This window comes from Zerene cesonia, chromosome 19, assembly GCF_012273895.1.
Source record: "Zerene cesonia ecotype Mississippi chromosome 19, Zerene_cesonia_1.1, whole genome shotgun sequence".
In the NCBI taxonomy this organism is placed as follows: Eukaryota; Metazoa; Arthropoda; class Insecta; order Lepidoptera; family Pieridae; genus Zerene; species Zerene cesonia.
Genome location: NC_052120.1, coordinates 254,991 through 273,895, shown reverse-complemented (window position 1 = coordinate 273,895; position 18,905 = coordinate 254,991). Strand labels below are relative to the sequence as shown.

The window sequence follows — 18,905 nt, the reverse complement described above, 5'->3', positions numbered from 1 at the left end:
TCAAAATATTTACATCTCGGCCTGACAGTGACGTAAGAGTGACAGAAGTTAGACATCACGGAATTATTAAAAAATAACCTAATTTTGTTGAAAAAAACTAAACAAATACAATTTATTTAAAAAATGCGATTAACATTGAAACTGTTAGGCAACCATCATCCATCTTTCATAGCTCGTACAGTATTCGTTAAAAACAACGATGTGGATAGCGCTTGCAGGCTCCTGAACAGAATTTTGGGTAAAGAAGGAATTCTGGAGCAATACAGACTTACGAGATATTATGAGAAACCTTTTCAGGTAAACCTTTAAAGAATTTGGTAAAACCTAATTAAGAATGTTTAACCTAATTAAGGATTTTTTTTTCTTATTTCTTGATTGAACTAAATTGATCCCTTCCGCGTTATTAATATTCGGGTAGCCTCCGCTGCGGTCTACGTAGATTCTGCATATTCGATGCGGTGATATAGAAATCTTCCGGGAGTAGAGCTGCCGATGAGCAGATCTTCCCAATGAAGATATAACATGATCTTAATAGCCACTTATATTCTTTTGCACTATATAATTTCTATTTAAATACCTATTTTTATTATCTTTTACAGGTCAGGCGAAGAGTAAACCATGAAAGGTGTAAAGCCATATACAATGAGGACATGGCTAGGAAAATCGAGTTTGTACTCCGAAAGAACAGACACGAGCCATTTCCAGGATGTCATTAACTCTTTATCTTGGTCTTAGCTGTAGTTAGAATTAAAAATGTTTATAATAAATTGCTAATTTAACACAGTTCCAATTATTTTTCTCATTAAATAGATACCCTGAACTATTTCTGTAAGTAAAACAAGGCACAGAATTTAGGTTTTAATTGTTTTCAAAATGTGGCAGTTGAGCATACAACCACAGAAAACCGGTGAGAGAGTGAGCAGAGACAAGAGCACAAGCCAGAGACCTGTTTCTTTTCCCTCAACCTTCTCAATCCATTCATTCTTTCTAGTCCCTTCCCTGCCAGAAACACATTCAAAGAGGCTGCTAATCTTAATGGGTGGTGGTGATTGCTAACCATCAAAAACTATCAAAAACTCAGGTGAACCACCATCACACGTGCCTTATAGGAGATTAAAAGAATTTAACATACACACCTTGATTGCTACACATGCACATAAATATTTGAGACAATTAAAAAAACCACCAATAAACAACGATTAAATAACATTTATTCTTAAAACAGCACCTAGCAAAATATTTACAAAAGTTCAATAGTATTGTCTTTTAAAGTTACAGTTTGAGGGAAGCTATAGCGACTAGAAGGTAGAGTTGGCAGAGGCCCAGCGGGCGCGCGTGCTGTCACGTGTACGAGAGGCAGGCGTCGCGCCGCCGCACGTAGAAGTGGTAGCGGTAGCAGCGGCGGCACGTCTTGATGCCGCAGCGGTAGCTCAGCCCGCCCTGAGGCTTGCCCTTGCAGTACTTGAGCCCGCAGGGGTACCAGTTTACGCACACCTACAAATCTTACTCATTGAAAATCTCACACTAATGTTATAAATATAAAAGTTTGCTTATTTGGATGTTTGTCCCGTCAATCACTCTGAAACTACTGGACGGATTTTGATAAAATTTGATATACAACCAGGGTATGAGCTGATTTGGGTGATGGGGTACTTTTTATCCCGATTAAATGCTCCCTTCGGATACAACAGGAATCTTGATATCTGAGCGGAGCCTGGACGAGCGTCTAGTTATAAATAAACTACTTACATACATATATATTTTTTTAACTTATTAAGTACTATATAGTTTTGAAGGTATCTTGTATTTTGACAATTGGATAATTGAAATATTATTGAAAAACACCCGAAACACAATAGACAATGGATGTTGAATTTTCATACTTATTTATATGACTAGTGATATAATAAACATCAAATTCACTGTTTTTTGACTTAAGGATGATTGATGTGGGAGTCGAACACTCTTTGTTACGAAACCGATCCTACCTCTACAAATGTTCATGGGCGGTGGTGATCGTTTACCATCAGGGAACTACTTAGTTGCCCACAAAAACATACAAAAATATCTTAAGCCAGAGTCATGATTGCTACAAATCCTAGAATGACTCTTGTTGGAGCCTATGAAGAGCGAATTTGAAAAATTTTCCTCAGTCCTATTATGCATTAATTTTACCTATTATTATTATTGAAAAAAAAAAAAAAAAAACAAAACTCGAATGAAACATTATTTGCATAACAATAAGATTTTTCCACAGAACCAATATAAACTTACTTACTGACCCTACATTGTTGTCGTATTGCCCCATATTTACTTGAACAAACTCACCTCCAAATGGCATATGCACTCGGCGGCGGTGTCCGTCTCGGCGACGCACGCGCCCACCCGCGGCGCGCCGTCCGCGCTGTCCGACGGCAGCGCGTGTTCTGGGAACGGGCTCACTTCGGACGCGTAGGACGACTGCTCCACACCTGGCCCATTACATCATGTGTTTATACGAGTGTATTCACAAAACTTGCACGAATAGGAGCTAGGTTGTCCTTTCATGTATATTATAATATACATCGGTAGAGTGCGAGCCAGGCTAGCGACACAAAGCGCGCAAGGGTTACGTACAAATAAGTTAAGGAGCAGCAGTTTGTCAAAATTCAAAATTCATTGATATCTCTTATTATTCATTGTTAGAGCGGCAACAGAAATACATCATAAATCATGAGATACAAATGACATGACAAAGATAGATCACTTTTTAAGTAACTACAATACTTTAAATTGTTATAACTTCTTAACTGTCTATGCTCCAAAGTCAAGCCACAGAATTACTAAATAGTTACTACATGACGAGTTAAATCATCATCATCATCAGACCACATATTTTCCCACTGCTAGGACACAGGCCTCCTATGAGGGTTCAGGCCATAATCCACCACGCTGGCCAAGTGCAGGTTGGCAGATGTCAGATATCGACGAACTTTTGATTCTTGGACATGCCGGTTTCCTCATGATGTTTTCCTTCACCGTTTTAAGAAGTCGTGATGTTGTGTACTACATGTGCAGATAAATTGAAAAATCAATTTAATTCCTGCATGCTCATCCGGTCTCAAACCCCGACTTATCGATTTTAAAGTCCAAGGTTCTCGCCACTGAGCCACCACTGCTTTAATTGGAATACACAACATATTTTAATAAATCACAAGCTTTTGCCAGCAGCTTCCACACGTTAAATTCAGAGTAAAACTCGTTTTACTTCATATAAATATAAAATTTTAAAGAACTAAGCGTACAGACACACATGTGGTGGAAAGCGACTTGGTTTCATACTGTGCAGTAATGTAAATATTGGATCAAAACTTTACCAGGTCTAGGAGCCCATCTAGTCAAGTCAGCAGATCGTATATAAACCCTGTCTTTAGCGGCAGCGCAGTGCTTTGCTGCGGCCGGAGACAGCAGTCGCGTAACCCTACCCGCCCAGGCTGTGGCTGTGGTCTGCCTCCAACCCTTGTCCTCTTCCGCCACTCTCACTGTACCTGGATTTTTCTGGAATGGAATTTTTTTATTAAAATCAAAGAAACTTATGGTAGTGTATGGTTTGTAAATGCATGTATGACTCATACGAAACTAAGTTTTATTTTGACATTTTAATATCATTCTATGTAAATCTGTTGTATGTATAATAAAAGTCTGTCCATTAAATTATGGTAAATCAACATTCTTGCTCAGAATGCGTTGTGGCATTCTTTCATTGCCACAACGCATTGTGAGTGTTTACACTAGAGCCACAACAGAAATTTTCTTGGCTCTCTTGCAGTGACCTTGACACATCTTGAGCATAGAATATGAATGTGTATACATCAGTTTTTTTGTAATTAAGAAATTATAATAAAAAATCCCTAAATTATTATTGAATAAGGTAAGTTACTACTTATCAAAATGCTGAATAAGCAATCATATTTTACTCCTCTGAATAAATCCAAAAGATATGTCAATTTCATTTTATAATATGACTAGCTGCGCCCCGCGGTTTCACCCGCGTAAGTCCGTATCCCGTAGGAATATCGGGATAAAAAATAGATGTTGGCCGATTCTCAGACCTACCCAATATGCTTACCAAATTTCAGAGGAATCGGTCAAGCCGTTTCGGAGGAGTATGGCAACGAAAACTGTGACACGAGAATTTTATATATATAGATAAAAGTAACAGTAGCTGTAATACTACTCATAATTTGCAACCCAAGCATGTAATGTACACAGAGATCTTTTACAATTATCTAGATTCTACAGGAATTGTATGTGAAGAAAAGAGTGAGACTTTCCTAGAGCTTGTTCACTACTTATCGAAAATTCTTGTGTAAGTTATTCTTACAAAAAAAGACTTGAATACCTGTCTTAATTTTGCCATAGCATCTGGAGCTATGAAGTCAGCCTGGGCAGCATGTGTGATGAAACAGAGGGTCTGGTGTCCAGTTTGGCCCAATTCTTCTTCTCCCGGTATTATAACTTTCATAGATTCTACTTCCTAGAAAGGAGAGTACAATTATTTTTTTAACGTGTAAGTATTTACTTCCGTCTAATGCAAATTATTAAACACTAGAAACTAAAAGTACAAAAAGAAAATAATAAAAATTTGAAATACAATAAAAATAATACTTACATTTGTAAAATCAACGAGTTGAGAAACGTAAACACCGTCCAATCTTAAGAAATCAAGTGTTACCGTGTCCTCAGACACGTTGGCAGTTATATTCTCCTGCATAACATCACCACCCTGCAATTTTTTAATAAAAATTTCATACAAATAGCTATAAACAAACACAATTACATTTTATGAACTACAATTCACCTGATTTCTAACATTTATCAGAAGTTGTAAATTCGAAGGTTTTATATGTATGTACAACAACATAACAATTAATATAAAAGCACGCATTATTATAGGAATTTATCAGGAAACTTTCGTTTACACATTTAGTATTTATGTATGTATTTGAAATTACTAATAAACCAAACAGAATTTCAACATTCGTGTTTCTGTTTGACATCTCTTTCACGGTGATTGACCTTTGCCGCCGCTACTGCCACTGTCAATGTCAATTTCTAATATCATTTTGACAGATATCAGCGTATTTCACAAATCATAAAAGTTCCTAATTACCTACCTATCTGCTTTAGTATTTGAGTTTTTTTATTCACTAAAGAACTGCACTAAATTTTTGTTAAAAATAATAAAATTCTCCACTTCAACAAGGGACTTGTAACGAAATCATTTCTACAAATAATTAATATTAATAAATGCCTACCTATTAATAGTGTACATATTGTATTTAAAAATGTTTAAATACTATGTTAAAAACAACTTTTCTTTCACCAATATTAAAATTCTTACTTTCTTTTTAAATTCGATTAATAAATTGCTGTAATTTTTATTGATAAAAAAAATAATTATTATTCTTGCCATTCGTGAATTTATTAACAAAGAAGTTTGTATTTACAGTGAGCTAAGCTATTTAATTGTGCAGCAACTATTTGCGTTACGTCAATAGAATAAAAATTGATATTTTCTTTCTTTTGAGTATGTACTTTCAACAATCAGCAATTTTTTATTGGATGTAATTGAATTGTTCTTTATTTTATATGTATTTTTTATTTTGAGGTCAAGTACGATTGGTCCCGAATCCCAATGTGCAACACGGACGTCACCCGAAACGAAAAGAAGGGCGATGTTAACAAGTTAGACAGCTGTCGTTTCGTTTTCAGCTGATTTTTGTGTACGCTTTGAATACCTAATATAGAGTCAAGCGTATCTGAAAGACGTCCACCTGAGTTGTGTTTTGAGTTAAGTTTAGTTGAATAAGCGAGAAGGAGACGGAGTGTAGGGGAACAATCGAGAACTGTTTAGCAGTGAACAAAGGGAGATGGTCCATTGAGCGCGGGCGGCGGGTAGCGGGCGTGACGTCACGCCGCGACGAGGCCGATGCGGCGGGGATCGTGACCGGAGGCGCGCGTGCACGCGCAGCGGAGCGGGCCAGCCTGGCCTCCAGTGACTCCGGAGACGAGGGCCAACGGCCGCCGCGCAAGCGGTCGCGCAGGCTGTCGCCGGAGCCGACAATGCACCAGCCGTGCGCGAACGGCGCACATCTCAATGGGGACGCCGCTCGCAATGGCGACCTGGCCCCAGGCCTTCGCATGCCCACCACAGACCAGGAGATTGTCCGACTCATTGGGCAGCATCTGCTCTCCGTTGGACTTGAGTAAGTCTTACTTTATCTTGCCAACTTACCAATTTATTCTAGATTATCCTTAACTATTAAATGATCTGTATCATTCAATTGAGGAAGACATAATGCATTAGCAGTCTTCAAGGTTCAATGCACTTTGTGTTTACTTGATGACATAGCCCTTTGTATGTTTTCTACATATGTTTTCAGGTGTCTTTGTGAATGCTTAAAATTGAATTAATTGGAGAGCACAGAATTTTTTTATCAATAATGTGATAATAATTCTGTGTAAACAAAGGAAAATTACTTCATACAGAATTCCATTTGTAAGCTGTTATTGACAGCGTCCATTTATAATAATTATTTTAAAAGTTTCATTATATCATGTAATTATAATTGTTCTTTTTTTTTAATATTTTGATCTTAATGAAATTAATTCTTTTTTTTAATAGTCATTGCAATTAATGCAATTTGAATCACTAGTAATTTTTGTAATATATTCTGAATGACCCTATCTATTAAAAATCAATAAAATATCCATTTAAGCCTTATTAGCTACTGAGAATTATCCCATGCTGGATTGAATATTTTAAAAGTATATTATACTATAAAAGGTAGATAGTAGACACATAATAGATTTAGTAAAGTATTGCTTAAGTATTTTTCTTTTAAAAACAAAAGGTATTTCTTAGTTTGTAAAATTTCAAACTAATTATATATGTAGAAAATACAAACACATGCCAGCTACATGCTTTTCTATTTTAATATGTATCCCTTTTTGACAACAAAGGAATATGACTTTGCATTTTTCATTTCCAGTTGAAATTATTTTAATTATTCATCACGGTTTAAACATCATAGCTAATAATAATTTGTAAGCATATTAATTTCATCACAATAATAGCACACACTTCTGTGACTCTTACCTTTCAAAAAAATTTAATTTATTACTAGCTGATCCAACGGACATTGTCTTGTCTTCATGCATACTATCAAACTTGTGAGGATTAAATCATCATCATCACTCATTTATGTTCCCACTGCTGGGATACAGGTCTCCTATGAGGATTAATTAATTACTGTTATTTTCTTTTACTTTTTAAAGTATTTCTTTCATAATAAGATAAGAAATAATATATATTAATAAATAATAAGAATAAATTTCATAGAGATAGAAAAAAATAGCAAAATTGTTTCAGCAGTGTACATATGATGCTGTGATTAAGGTAAATAGAGACTAATTTTTATTTATTGAGGTGAACAACAAGTTCATAAAATTTGCATCAATACATAAAAATTACTAAGTTAAATAACTGTGGATATATTCCCTGTATTTTGAAACAATCTCTTCAACTACTTACTAAACTTAACTTTAACTTTGGGCCTTATATATTTCATTGTTCTATGTTTGAGTAAAGTTATATTGAAACAATGCAGTATGAGGTAGTTTATAGTCTACTTATCACACATTGCCACAATGTATTCTCTTAGATAAATACAACACAGAGTCAAGTGTCTTGATACCTAATTATTCTAAACATGTGTGTACAATTGATACAGTAAGGATACTAGAAGGCTAGGACAAGGCTGTTGATAATTGTTTAATTCATATACAGTTAACAATATAATATAATTTAGGTTTAATGATATAATGGCTTTGTAATTTTAGGACAAAGGTGCTGTTCTTTTATAACAATTGTTACTTACAATTGTTGTTAATTTCATAATCATCCAAGTTATCTATTTTAAGAAGGTGCTTAAATTTATTTATATACTAGCTTCCGCCCGCGACTCCGTCCGCGCGGATGTTGGTATTTACAAATAACTGTGATTAGACCCTTGTGACCCTTGTACAGATTTATTATATGTATAGATACATTAATAGAAGACTATTTACAAAATCAAAGTAACAAAATCCCTTATAATTTGCTAATCTTTATGTGATCATAAATGATGGTAACAATCATACTGAAATATATCTCTATAATAAACGTTAAAGTCAAAAAAAAACTGTAGTGATACTTTTTCTTTATGCTGCATCTGAGCTTACTAGCAGGCGAGATTGTCGTTAAGCGCTGCCCTACAAACAACAAAACATGTTTCTCAAGAATCTTCATCAGCAGGATGTTCCATAGCTATATTCCTCCCGCAGACGCAGTGCAGCGCTCCTCATGGAGGAGTCGGGCCTGCACCTGGAGCACCCGGCAGCGGCCACGTTCCGGCAGCACGTGCTGGCCGGCGACTGGGTGAAGGCGGATCACGATCTGCGAGCTCTGCACGACCTGCTGCGAGATTCGCCGCACCAGGACCCGCATAACCTTGCTGTTAGTAGTCATATGTGTTAATTATGCTATTTTATAATTTACTTGAAAGCTATTTTATAAAAATTGAAATCAAAATGTGTTAATGTATATACAAATAGACTTCTTACATTATATATAACTGCAATTAAATCATACAGCTACTTGCTATGTAACTGCATACATAAACCTAAATTCTAAATAACAACCAGAGAAGTTATCTGTTATTATAATGTTAGATATAAACAAGCAATTAAGATTTTAAGAAGAAATTTTCTTAAATCTAGTCTAGTGTTTATATATATAGTCTTCTTAAGTCAAGCCCCATAAATTATTTTAATATTAATTCTTGCAGGAAATGAAGTTTGTAGTACTGGAGCAAAAGTACCTCGAGCATCTGGAAGCCGGGCGAGTGCTGGACGCGCTGCACGTGCTGAGGAACGAGCTCACCCCGCTGCAGTACGACACGCCACGCGTCCATCGGCTGTCCGCTCTCATGATGTGCGCTGATGCTGAGGAGCTCCGGTCCAGAGCGCAATGGCCCGGAGGCACCACCTCCAGGGCAGCTGTCCTCGCCCGTGTCCAGGCTGTGCTTCCACCAGCTTTGATGATGGCTCCGGGAAGGCTTCGGTCTCTTCTGGCTCAGGCTGCGGCGTACCAGGCGCAGAGATGCCGTTTCCACGCTGCGCAACGACCGACCCCTGAACAGAACGGACATCACATACCTTTCTCTTTGTTGGCGGATCATCAGTGTTCTGCTGATCAGTTCCCAATACACCCCTTACAGGTTAATATTATATTTAAATTATTATATTACACTACATTCAAATTTTCATAATAACAATTCTTGATAAATTTTTCGACAAATGCATAAATGTAAATGAAATGAAAATACTGTTAAGGTTTCCTATTGATTATAACGTCATTATCATTTACTAGGTTCTGAATGAACACTGTGATGAAGTGTGGTACTGTAAGTGGTCGCCAGACGGATCCAAACTAGCGTCCGGCTCGAAGGACCACACTGTCATGATATGGGACTTCGACCCTGTGGCCAAGAGACTTTCATTCAGGTTAGTATTTTTGAAATATACGAAGAGGAAATTGCCCTTCCCTACTTATTGGTAATTCTATTGCATACAAAGCCCTCGAGTCCTATTCAAAGATATGTTATCAACATATTATGTATCGGTAGAATACAATAAATTACAAAGTGACAGTTAGTTTAATTGATGAAAGTTTTTCATATTTCGATACACGTTTTCGTGTACTTATAGAAGTTATTATACATGTAAACTTTCCTCTTGAATAACTCTATCATTTAAAAAAAAACCTCAACAAAATCCGTTGTGTAGTTTTAAAGGACTAAGCATACATACATACAGATGCGGGAAGCGAGTTTGCTTTATACTATGTAGTGAATTTCGTTGTAAATGTTGCAGAAAATCACTAGAAGGTCACCTGTATGGTGTGTCGTACCTGTCGTGGAGTCCGGACGGCCGCTACCTCATCGCCGCCGGGCCAGAAGACTGCCCCGATCTCTGGATATGGAATATGGAGGTCTGACACTATACTTAAACAATATTCTTTTATATGTTTTGATTATGGCATGACCTCTAATAGGAGGCGCTTGTCCCAGCAGTGGGAATGATGATGATGATGATATGTTTTGATGTGAAAGCTGGTGGTAGATGTTTATGTCCTCGGACTAATAAGACAAATAAAAATTTCTAGTGACTTTGCAGTCACTCTCAAAGCTTCTTTTGTTTTAAAGGTTGCAGACTGATGAGAAGGTTTTTTGCAGAAGATTTTGTCAGATGTTTTAATTTTTTCATAAGATTATGTTTCTATTTTCTTCAACTGACGCTAATAATTATATAAAATAAAATAACACACACTTTGTTTCACAAATTTACACATGATCCAATGAAACTTCTAAAGTCTTGAATTCTCTCATTCATTACAGATAAAACAAAAACAGTTATTTCTGGTTAACATGATTCACATGTAATTTCGAAATCACTGACATAATATTCGCTATGTATAAGTTTGTAAGGATGTGTGTGTGTGTTTATTGCTCGTTCACGCAAAAACTACTAAACCGATTGCAATGAAAATTGGTACGTAGACAGCTGGACAACTGGAATAACATATAGGCAATTTTTTATCCCGATATTCCTACGGGATACGGACTAGACATATATTTATGACGCGTGGTGTACACCCCCGCTGAGCGTGTGGCGCGTTGCAGACGGAGCAGCTGCACCTGAAGATGACGCACTCGCAGGAGGACTCGCTGACGGCGGTCGCGTGGCACGCCACCTCCGACAAGTTCGTGTGCGGCGGCGCGCGCGGACAGTTCTACCACTGCACTCTCGATGTTAGTACACGATGCAGTTTGTAGCTCGTATATGTCACTGTGATATGTATCATGATTTTTAACTGCGATAAGTGTTACTCTAGCGTCTTTAACAAGTCTCTTACCCGTAACAAAAGTCCGTCTCGAAGGACCATATTTTCAAAGATTCAGTTTAATCAATATTCGCACTGCAATTAACAATCTTAGTCAATTGAAAGGACAATGGATGAATAATTTCCCGTGTGTTTAACAGGGCACGCTGATAAACAACTGGGACGGCGTCCGCGTGAACGCGCTCGCGTGCCGCGCGGACGGCACCGTGCTCGCCGCCGACACGCACCACCGCGTGCGCGCCTACGACTTCTCCGACCTCACCGACCGCAACCTGTGAGTGCGCCCCGCCCCGCCCCGCCCCGCACCCCATTATACCACACCCAACACGTCACACGCTACCGCCCCACACACAACACGTCACCACACCGCATACAACACGTCTATCAGTCCCATTTATAAGACTAAAATTGTCTGATTCATGTACATGTTTGTTTCGTACGATTTGGTGCAATAAATAATACAATAAATAAATAATGTTTAGCATCCAAGAGGAGCACGCGGTGATGGCGATGTCGCTGAACGCGGCCGACACGCTGCTGCTGCTCAACGTGGCCAACCAGGGCGTGCACTTGTGGGACATACGTTAGTTATATTTATATTGTACTTACATTATTCATTAACTCGTAGAAATTAAGTTTGAGTTTCTAGTCATTGCTACATCAGTGCGTGTGCGCAGGATCTAAATACCGCTTCGAGATTTGTTATTTTGTTCATCGGTCAAGTAGTTCCTAGGTGTGTGAATATTATTTTAAAATGTTATAAAATTTTATGTGTACAATTATAATTTTTCACATTTACTGTACTAATTTGAGTGACTCGATTTATAATTTTAAATTGACAAACATTCACTTTCAAGAAGTTCGCCCACTCCGTTCATTTGCCATTCGACACGAATGATAATAGAATGTATGACCGCGTTGCGCAGGAGCGCGCGCGCTGGTGCGGCGCTTCCGCGGCCTGTCGCAGGGCCACTTCACCATCCACGCGTGCTTCGGCGGCGCGCACCAGGACTTCATCGCCTCGGGCAGCGAGGACAATAAGGTGCACCTCGCTTGTGTCTATACTTTCTTTTTTTATATCATGCCGCCGGCAATGGGGCTGGTGGGTCGTCTGGTGGTAAGCGTTACCACCGCCCATGCACATTTGGAGAGGCTAACAGACAGAGTAATTCCTGAGATAAGATTGTTCAACCAAACACACTCTTCAGCTTTAAAATATGTATTAGTACAGATATTTTTCAATTAACTTCAAAAATAGGAGGAGGATATCAATTTGACTGTATTTTTTTGTGCTTGCTACATTTCACCGGGTGAACCAGTCTTTTTTTTTTATTTAAAAGCTGGTGCCTGTCATGTGGATCTTTTTTTCCATTCCATTTTGGTTTAATTATGTCAATAAGAAGGCGGTTCTGTTTTTTGGTAAAAATAATTATAGTAATATGTATGCACAAATATGTATAATATTTATAATGCATAGAAATCTCGTGTCAATGTATGCTTAGGATGTTTTTTGATTTTTTTTTTTGTATTGTGATCAAATTCATTACTTTCTGTGATGATTCTGTAAGACCATCACTTCAAAAACTTGGTGTGCATCAACCATCAGTTTTATTTACCAACCCTAACAAATTGCAGGTGTACATCTGGCAAATGGAGCGCGAGGAGCCGATCGCGGTGCTCTCCGGGCACACGCGTTGCGTGAACGCGGTGGCCTGGAACCCCACTCACCTCGACGTGCTGGTCTCCGCCTCCGACGACTACTCACTGCGCCTGTGGGGTCCCAGGGACCCCAGAGTCTAAATGTCTGAAACTCATAAAATCAAACCTCGAAAGATCAACGAAGACCAAAATGAATGTGAACTCTCGTCACTTAAATACAAACTACCCTCAAGTAAAAAAATTATAAGAAAATTCTAACTCGACCATTTCGGTTGTTCATTGTGGCAATTGATAGTTTCTTAAATATTTAAATATAACTTACTCGTATCATATACATTTAAATGATGGCAAAATTATTAATATAAAAGAGGAGGAAGCTTATTATTTGAGTAAGAATCGAAATCGAAATATCAATAATTGAAATAAATTGGCAATATATACGATAATTGATTTTTCGCTTCACCAAGTTGTTAGATTTTGAATTTGTGAGTTGTTTTAAATAATAAGGGTTGTGAAGATGAGGTTGCAGGTCTCAATAATTCTCGATTAAAATTATATTTCAACATATTTAGAATACACAATTCACTGATAATGTCTCTTATGACTACGACTAACGAATTATTATCCAATTGTTGTATAGTGCAATAACTTTGGAGGATATAAAAAGAAACAAGTTTCTACTAAAATATAAAACAACATTTATTTTTCTCGGATGAGTAACTACTGAATACTATTTTTGACAGCTTTTGCAGTAGCTGTGTGATTATATGGGAACCTAATTAAAATTAAAATTGTTTTTAATATCTATTAAATATCGTCTATCCTTATATAAACAGGTTTATGTTTATATGTATAGTTATTCTATACAACTTCTCAACTTCCTAATGGACTTCAATAAAGAAGGAGACTGAATTCATTGTGTGGTCCAGTTTAAATTTGGTCTAGATCTGTCAATTTGAAGGAAATTAAGGTTTTTGTTTAAAATTGTTATTTCCAGCCTAATGTTTAATTAAATATTTTTTTTAATTTTTCCACACAATTTCACTCTGAATCGGATTTGTCGAAAATGAATAATCCCTCGTTTTATATTAACATTGCTACTGGAAAAGTTGTCTAAATTTAAAGAAAACTCGGAACATCAGTCATAAAGTGTCATATTTATGGAGTATATGATGTTTAATCCAGCGACGGGTGCGAAGGGTAAGGGAGGGACGCACTGAGTAGGTTATATGCTAGCGTATACACAGAGTCGATATAACAAACACGTTAAAGGCTTAATGGGACACGATATGTCCCACTCTCCTTAAGAGGATTACCTATATAAAAATCAAACGTTTTTCGACCATAAATATAGCTGTAACCGCCGTTGCGTATTACATTATTAATAGATTAGCATAATTAGAAATAGGCTACGATTATATTTAGTAATTTAAAGGTGACGTTGAAAGTAAAATAGGTAATTATTATAAAGACTGTTTATTGGGCGCGTTTACATAATACTGAGTAGCTTCTGATTCTGGTCTGTCGTGTGTGTGCTGCTTATGATGGGTTTGCTAGATATTCCCATTTTCGAAAACTTCCACGCAAATCGTGTGGAAAACTATCGTTTTCTGAATGGATATGTACAATAGTAATCTCAAGTACATCAACATGCACTGACTTTAAACGATGAACTGTCTTAATATGGCGCCAATTTCTATCCACAGACTATCAAACTGCGTCGAATGTCACAAGTTTCTATATGCCTTGAATAAATTTAAGGGTATGCCTCCTCTATCCTTTGCTCCGATCTATAATAATTATATATTTAAGACTTAAATTAAGACTTAATTATAAACAGAGGTAATTTAGTAGGACGTCGAGAGCGTCACTATTTTTATACCGACCATAGAATCTCTCAGGAGATCGTCTTAGTTACTGGAGCGCTACACGTGACTGACGTTATTCATTTTATTCAACAACTAAATAATTTCGAACAGGGTTAAAACAAATCATGTAGTTTTATTCGGATGTTTGCTTAGAAGCGTTGGTCTCGCGAGGAGCAGACTTTAATTATAACAATACAAACCAAAAAAACAAAATTTTTAAAACATTGATTTTTTCAGGAAGAAAAAATAAAAATGCATCAATATATAGCTCATCTTACATAATAATATAGTTTTAGATTTATTTTATTTTTAAAACAAGTGCTCCTCGTTGGGTCTTTGCGAGAGTGATGCTGTATAAAGTCTAGCTTTCCAGCTTTTATCTTAACTGTTTGTCATCGAAAGGTGCCATTAACTTAATCCTTTCAAGGTTTGTCCAAAATGGAGTCCACACAATTCCAGGGGTACTTAAAAATATGAGACAAAACTGTGTGAGTGTTTTTATTCGCCTATAAGTCAATCATGTTTTAATTGTCTATGAAAACTATTGAGGGAACGTAATAGTAATATTGGAAGCTCTTACATCGTGTAAGACTTGCGGTAAAGATCTGCAGTGATGTGTATACACCATTCTAACATAGCGCTGCACCCTGGAGTTGCTTCCATACCAAAAAGCAGGCAATAATGTATGTGTGTGTAGAAGTACAAAGAGTGAGTGGTCCTAGATTACATAGTTATAATATAATAACAATAGCTATAGAGGTGGTGTGTGCGGGCGTCGGCCCACTTACAATTGTTATAAATAATAAATATTATATCAATAAATTTTTATTAAATTTACATATGTGTTTTATTTCATTTGACCTGTCAGGAAATGAGCTGAAGTAAAATATTTAACTACATTTTAAGACTTTTCCTTTTTTCTCTGAAGATGTTGGATGTTGGGTTCTGTTAGAATCTTAATTGTTAAAATGTTTGTCTATACATGTAAGGTTCTTTCTAAGTACTCTTAAGATATTCTGAAATGGGACCAAATGCCAATAATTTCTTTTCAAACAAAGTAAGAAACGAGCCAATTGGTTGAAACTGGTGTTGATATAAGCAAAAAAAAAAAAGTTGAAGTGAGAACCTTTATATTTAGGAATGCCTAAAAAATAAGAAGCATCACTTTGGCACTAAGTGGTAATTATTTGTCTTTAAGATGATTTCAATATGTTTACTGACAAATTGCTGCCTTCATAGTCAATTTTGGTATAAGTGTTGAGGCTGAACTTTTAAAAACAACAAATATAGCGTGTGCTATAATATAAAATATAAGTAACTCATTTATTTACATATTTAAAACATCATTCATGCTAAAATAAACAACTTAAACACAATCATCAATCTAGAAAAAATAAATCTATTTAAGCTATAAATTAGCAGTTCCAGACTTCTCCACCAGCTCCAGGAGAGTGTGTAGTGAAGTGTCAAACAGCTCACACCTGATGGGCATCTCTAGAGAATAGAAGGGGTTCTTCAGAGCATAGTCAGAGTATAATTCATATATTCTTTTTAGAACAACTTCTGTTCCTTGCATGTTTGGGTCAGTTACTAGAATGAACTTGACACCTGAAAAAGATATATCTTTTACTACTCCGATCATATATATAACTAATTTCTAATAAATTGTCACTTAAAATTTTTGGTAATTATGAGAAAGACAGGATTGACAGACAGGCAGATATTAAAGGGAATTTGTTTTTAATAATTTATGATTTTCATATAATATGAACATTAATTTTGTTATAAGTCACTTTATTTGTATCTAATTTTATATACAGAACACAATAAGGTAAATATTAAATTTAAGTAATACCTGTTAATGTTTGAAAACAGGACAGTTTAAATGTATCGGCAGTCAGTGTTTCAATTCCCGAGGACTTGGGAACAGGGCTGAGCTGGCTGGCCAGCGCAAACAGGGGGTAGAACATACTCGCTAGAACTATCTTCTCATTAGTGGTGGCTCTCATGCGGCCAAACTTTAAACTTAAGGGAAAACTCTCCTGAAATATCAGAATTAATTAAGTAACTATTCTGATTAAAATTAAAATGTACAAGCTACTAAAACACAGCCTTAATCATTACCAGCAAATTTTATTTAAATTCTGATAGATATTCAATTAGACTTATAAAAATTAAATGATTACAATCAGTCTTCTCTGTCCCAGTATTACTCTGCCCACATCATACAGATCATATTATAACTTTACTTAAAGATAAGTATGATAGAGCTTATCAGCAGTAACTTTGAATGAATTACCTTAGCTTCTATTAAATCAAACACGTCCTTTCCATCTTCTGTGGTCCGCCCCGTAACGGGGGACCCATTAACCGATAGCAATACGTGACCAACTGTAATAAATAATTTATGTTAAGATACTACAGATCCACAGATTTCAGTTAATAATCGATAAAATTAATTTCACCGTTTATTCCATCGCGTTGGCCAAACACTACAACTACTTTCTTATTTTCATATTGCAGTTTAATATCTAGAGGAAAACCAAATGTCTTTTCAGTCTCTATACGCGGAATGTTGTGGTCGTAATTATATATGAGACCGCCGGATTTGCTCACTATATAGACACCATAAATAACCATTTTTTTATTTATTTATAAACCATTAATATTTATAAATCGCACAATTTAACAGACATCCAACTTCATCACATCAGAATGACAATATGCTGTCAAACTGACAATTGTTTATGTTTCTTTTTCTGTCAAGTAATGGTTTTTGAACGGAATAATCATTATTTTGTGTTAAATAATATATCATACGTTTTGTTTTAAATAATATAACAGTATATAAAAAATTAAAAAATATATTTATTTCGAGTTGGATGATTTATTAACCCTAAAAAAGGATAAGTAATTCTTTTTCCATTTGCCCGTTAAGTTCGTAATTCACGTGAAATCCATTAGGCTGATTTTGACAAAATCTCATATAGAAATTGGCCAATATTCAATTACAGGCTACATTATTTGAATAAACAAATGTATTTTAAGGGGTGGCTATTCTTACATGTAACGAGGGATAAAAACTAAATTTACTAATTTGGAGTGAGTGAAGGTGAATAGATATGATTAGATAGATCATTTAAAATTAAATAGAGGTTTCTTGCTAAAATGCATAGGTGACGAGACATACGCACCCAAAATCGTAAAAGCTGTAATAATGCCTTTATTCCAAAAATTGCCAATGTACAAAATTTTGTAGTCCACGTCAACAAATCCGCAGGCGGAAAGCTAGTTGAATAAAATTTACTTGTGAGAATAAGGCATATTCAGAAACACGGAGAGTCATAATTTTCGGGACCGAAAATGAAACAAAAATTTTAAAAACGTACCTATAAATATTACAAGTATTATTTAATAGCATGTATTTAACACTAAAAGCTCTTTTGGGTTAATGTGGTTACTGGAAAATTCCTTTATTGATTCCTTGCAGAATGTAGATAACATATTATGTAGGTGCTTGTTCACGCAATGTCAATTATTTTATTTTTTTTAAGATGCAACGAAGAGAGAATGAGAATGCAAGAAAAAAAAACAAAAGTTGAACAAACATTACGAAGGCTAAGATAAAGCACAAGCGACCACTGACAATTAACATGTAATAAAACAAGTTAAAATGCAATATGCGGACGTCTGAACTCGTGCTAGGTGCAAAACAAATAAAACTGCACGGGTTTCCCCAACCACCACATTTGCATTTAGTTTCCTACGTCAGTACTTCGTGAATTGTTTATTAAATATTTATAACGTTTTACAACGAAATACCTGATGCTTACATGTTAATTATTATTTTGCACTAATTTGTGTAACGCTCATAAAACCAGATAATCTGTAATTTGCTTTTCGGAAATAAATAAAAAGATTGAAAGAAGCATATTTTTATTGATCAATTAATTAACCTTTTTTTGCTCATTTAACAACCTCAATATTATTGAAAATAAGCGGCCCGCTCCGGCTTCGCATGCGTGGTTATAATTTTTATCTAGTAATTAAAACAGCCTATATCTAGTATAGTATCATATTGTGTCTATATTAACCAGTGATAATGTAGCATTTAAATAAAAAAAAATTATCCAGTACTTTTTGAACAAATTCGTTACAAACTACTGTATATATAGATTACCATGTCATAGTAAAATATTTTTAAAAAGTATTCATATTGTATCAATTCTGTAAAGATCTCAAGGTATAATAAAAGAGACAATTAGATGTATAATAAAAAAATAAAAAACAAAAAGGGAAGACGCTGAGGACAGGATTCGAACCTGCGCGGGTAGAACCCATTGGATTTCAAGTCCAACTCCTTAACCACTCGGACACCTCAGCTACATTCA

The 18,905-nt window shown here is 35.8% G+C and overlaps 4 protein-coding genes and 1 non-coding gene across 5 annotated transcripts; 2 read left to right on the top strand and 3 right to left on the bottom strand.

Moving 5' to 3' along the window:
- The first annotated feature begins 7 nt into the window (after positions 1-7).
- LOC119834527 (28S ribosomal protein S21, mitochondrial) lies at positions 8-786 on the top strand. Its single transcript, XM_038358917.1, has 2 exons — positions 8-297; positions 600-786. The coding sequence occupies exons 1-2, from the start codon at positions 124-126 to the stop codon at positions 714-716; spliced, it is 291 nt and encodes a 96-aa protein (XP_038214845.1). The 5' UTR covers positions 8-123; the 3' UTR covers positions 717-786.
- Positions 787-1,197: 411 nt separating this feature from the next.
- Positions 1,198-5,059, bottom strand: LOC119834525 (out at first protein). The gene is made up of 6 exons (XM_038358915.1): positions 4,841-5,059; positions 4,652-4,765; positions 4,382-4,516; positions 3,357-3,537; positions 2,329-2,471; positions 1,198-1,494 (listed from the first exon to the last, which is right to left on the bottom strand). The coding sequence occupies exons 1-6, from the start codon at positions 4,925-4,927 to the stop codon at positions 1,342-1,344; spliced, it is 813 nt and encodes a 270-aa protein (XP_038214843.1). The 5' UTR covers positions 4,928-5,059; the 3' UTR covers positions 1,198-1,341.
- A 386-nt stretch (positions 5,060-5,445) lies between these two features.
- On the top strand, positions 5,446-15,351 carry LOC119834524 (WD repeat-containing protein 26). The gene is made up of 11 exons (XM_038358914.1): positions 5,446-5,569; positions 5,651-6,248; positions 8,368-8,539; positions 8,871-9,302; positions 9,455-9,588; positions 9,958-10,075; positions 10,767-10,895; positions 11,128-11,261; positions 11,470-11,570; positions 11,914-12,029; positions 12,623-15,351. The coding sequence occupies exons 2-11, from the start codon at positions 6,106-6,108 to the stop codon at positions 12,785-12,787; spliced, it is 1,644 nt and encodes a 547-aa protein (XP_038214842.1). The 5' UTR covers positions 5,446-5,569; positions 5,651-6,105; the 3' UTR covers positions 12,788-15,351.
- A 542-nt stretch (positions 15,352-15,893) lies between these two features.
- On the bottom strand, positions 15,894-17,238 carry LOC119834526 (trafficking protein particle complex subunit 4). Its single transcript, XM_038358916.1, has 4 exons — positions 16,980-17,238; positions 16,814-16,905; positions 16,370-16,556; positions 15,894-16,122 (listed from the first exon to the last, which is right to left on the bottom strand). The coding sequence occupies exons 1-4, from the start codon at positions 17,152-17,154 to the stop codon at positions 15,923-15,925; spliced, it is 654 nt and encodes a 217-aa protein (XP_038214844.1). The 5' UTR covers positions 17,155-17,238; the 3' UTR covers positions 15,894-15,922.
- A 1,577-nt stretch (positions 17,239-18,815) lies between these two features.
- Positions 18,816-18,897, bottom strand: Trnas-uga. Its single transcript has one exon. It is a non-coding gene; the product is annotated as a tRNA-Ser (tRNA).
- Positions 18,898-18,905: the final 8 nt, after the last annotated feature.

What these genes read in the sequence shown, in the direction of transcription:
- LOC119834527 (XM_038358917.1), top strand. Translation starts at nt 124, where the DNA reads ATGCGATTAACATTGAAACTGTTAGGCAACCATCATCCATCTTTCATA. An exon ending in ATTATGAGAAACCTTTTCAG is followed by an intron (nt 298 to 599) that starts GTAAACCTTTAA and finishes TATCTTTTACAG; the next exon opens with GTCAGGCGAAGAGTAAACCA.
- LOC119834525 (XM_038358915.1), bottom strand. Translation starts at nt 4,927, where the DNA reads ATGCGTGCTTTTATATTAATTGTTATGTTGTTGTACATACATATAAAA. An exon ending in AACTCGTTGATTTTACAAAT is followed by an intron (nt 4,517 to 4,651) that starts GTAAGTATTATT and finishes TCTCCTTTCTAG; the next exon opens with GAAGTAGAATCTATGAAAGT. An exon ending in CTATGGCAAAATTAAGACAG is followed by an intron (nt 3,538 to 4,381) that starts GTATTCAAGTCT and finishes ATTCCATTCCAG; the next exon opens with AAAAATCCAGGTACAGTGAG.
- LOC119834524 (XM_038358914.1), top strand. Translation starts at nt 6,106, where the DNA reads ATGCACCAGCCGTGCGCGAACGGCGCACATCTCAATGGGGACGCCGCT. An exon ending in CTGCTCTCCGTTGGACTTGA is followed by an intron (nt 6,249 to 8,367) that starts GTAAGTCTTACT and finishes TTCCTCCCGCAG; the next exon opens with ACGCAGTGCAGCGCTCCTCA. An exon ending in TCTACCACTGCACTCTCGAT is followed by an intron (nt 10,896 to 11,127) that starts GTTAGTACACGA and finishes TGTGTTTAACAG; the next exon opens with GGCACGCTGATAAACAACTG.
- LOC119834526 (XM_038358916.1), bottom strand. Translation starts at nt 17,154, where the DNA reads ATGGTTATTTATGGTGTCTATATAGTGAGCAAATCCGGCGGTCTCATA. An exon ending in TTGATTTAATAGAAGCTAAG is followed by an intron (nt 16,557 to 16,813) that starts GTAATTCATTCA and finishes CTGATATTTCAG; the next exon opens with GAGAGTTTTCCCTTAAGTTT. An exon ending in CTGTTTTCAAACATTAACAG is followed by an intron (nt 16,123 to 16,369) that starts GTATTACTTAAA and finishes TATCTTTTTCAG; the next exon opens with GTGTCAAGTTCATTCTAGTA.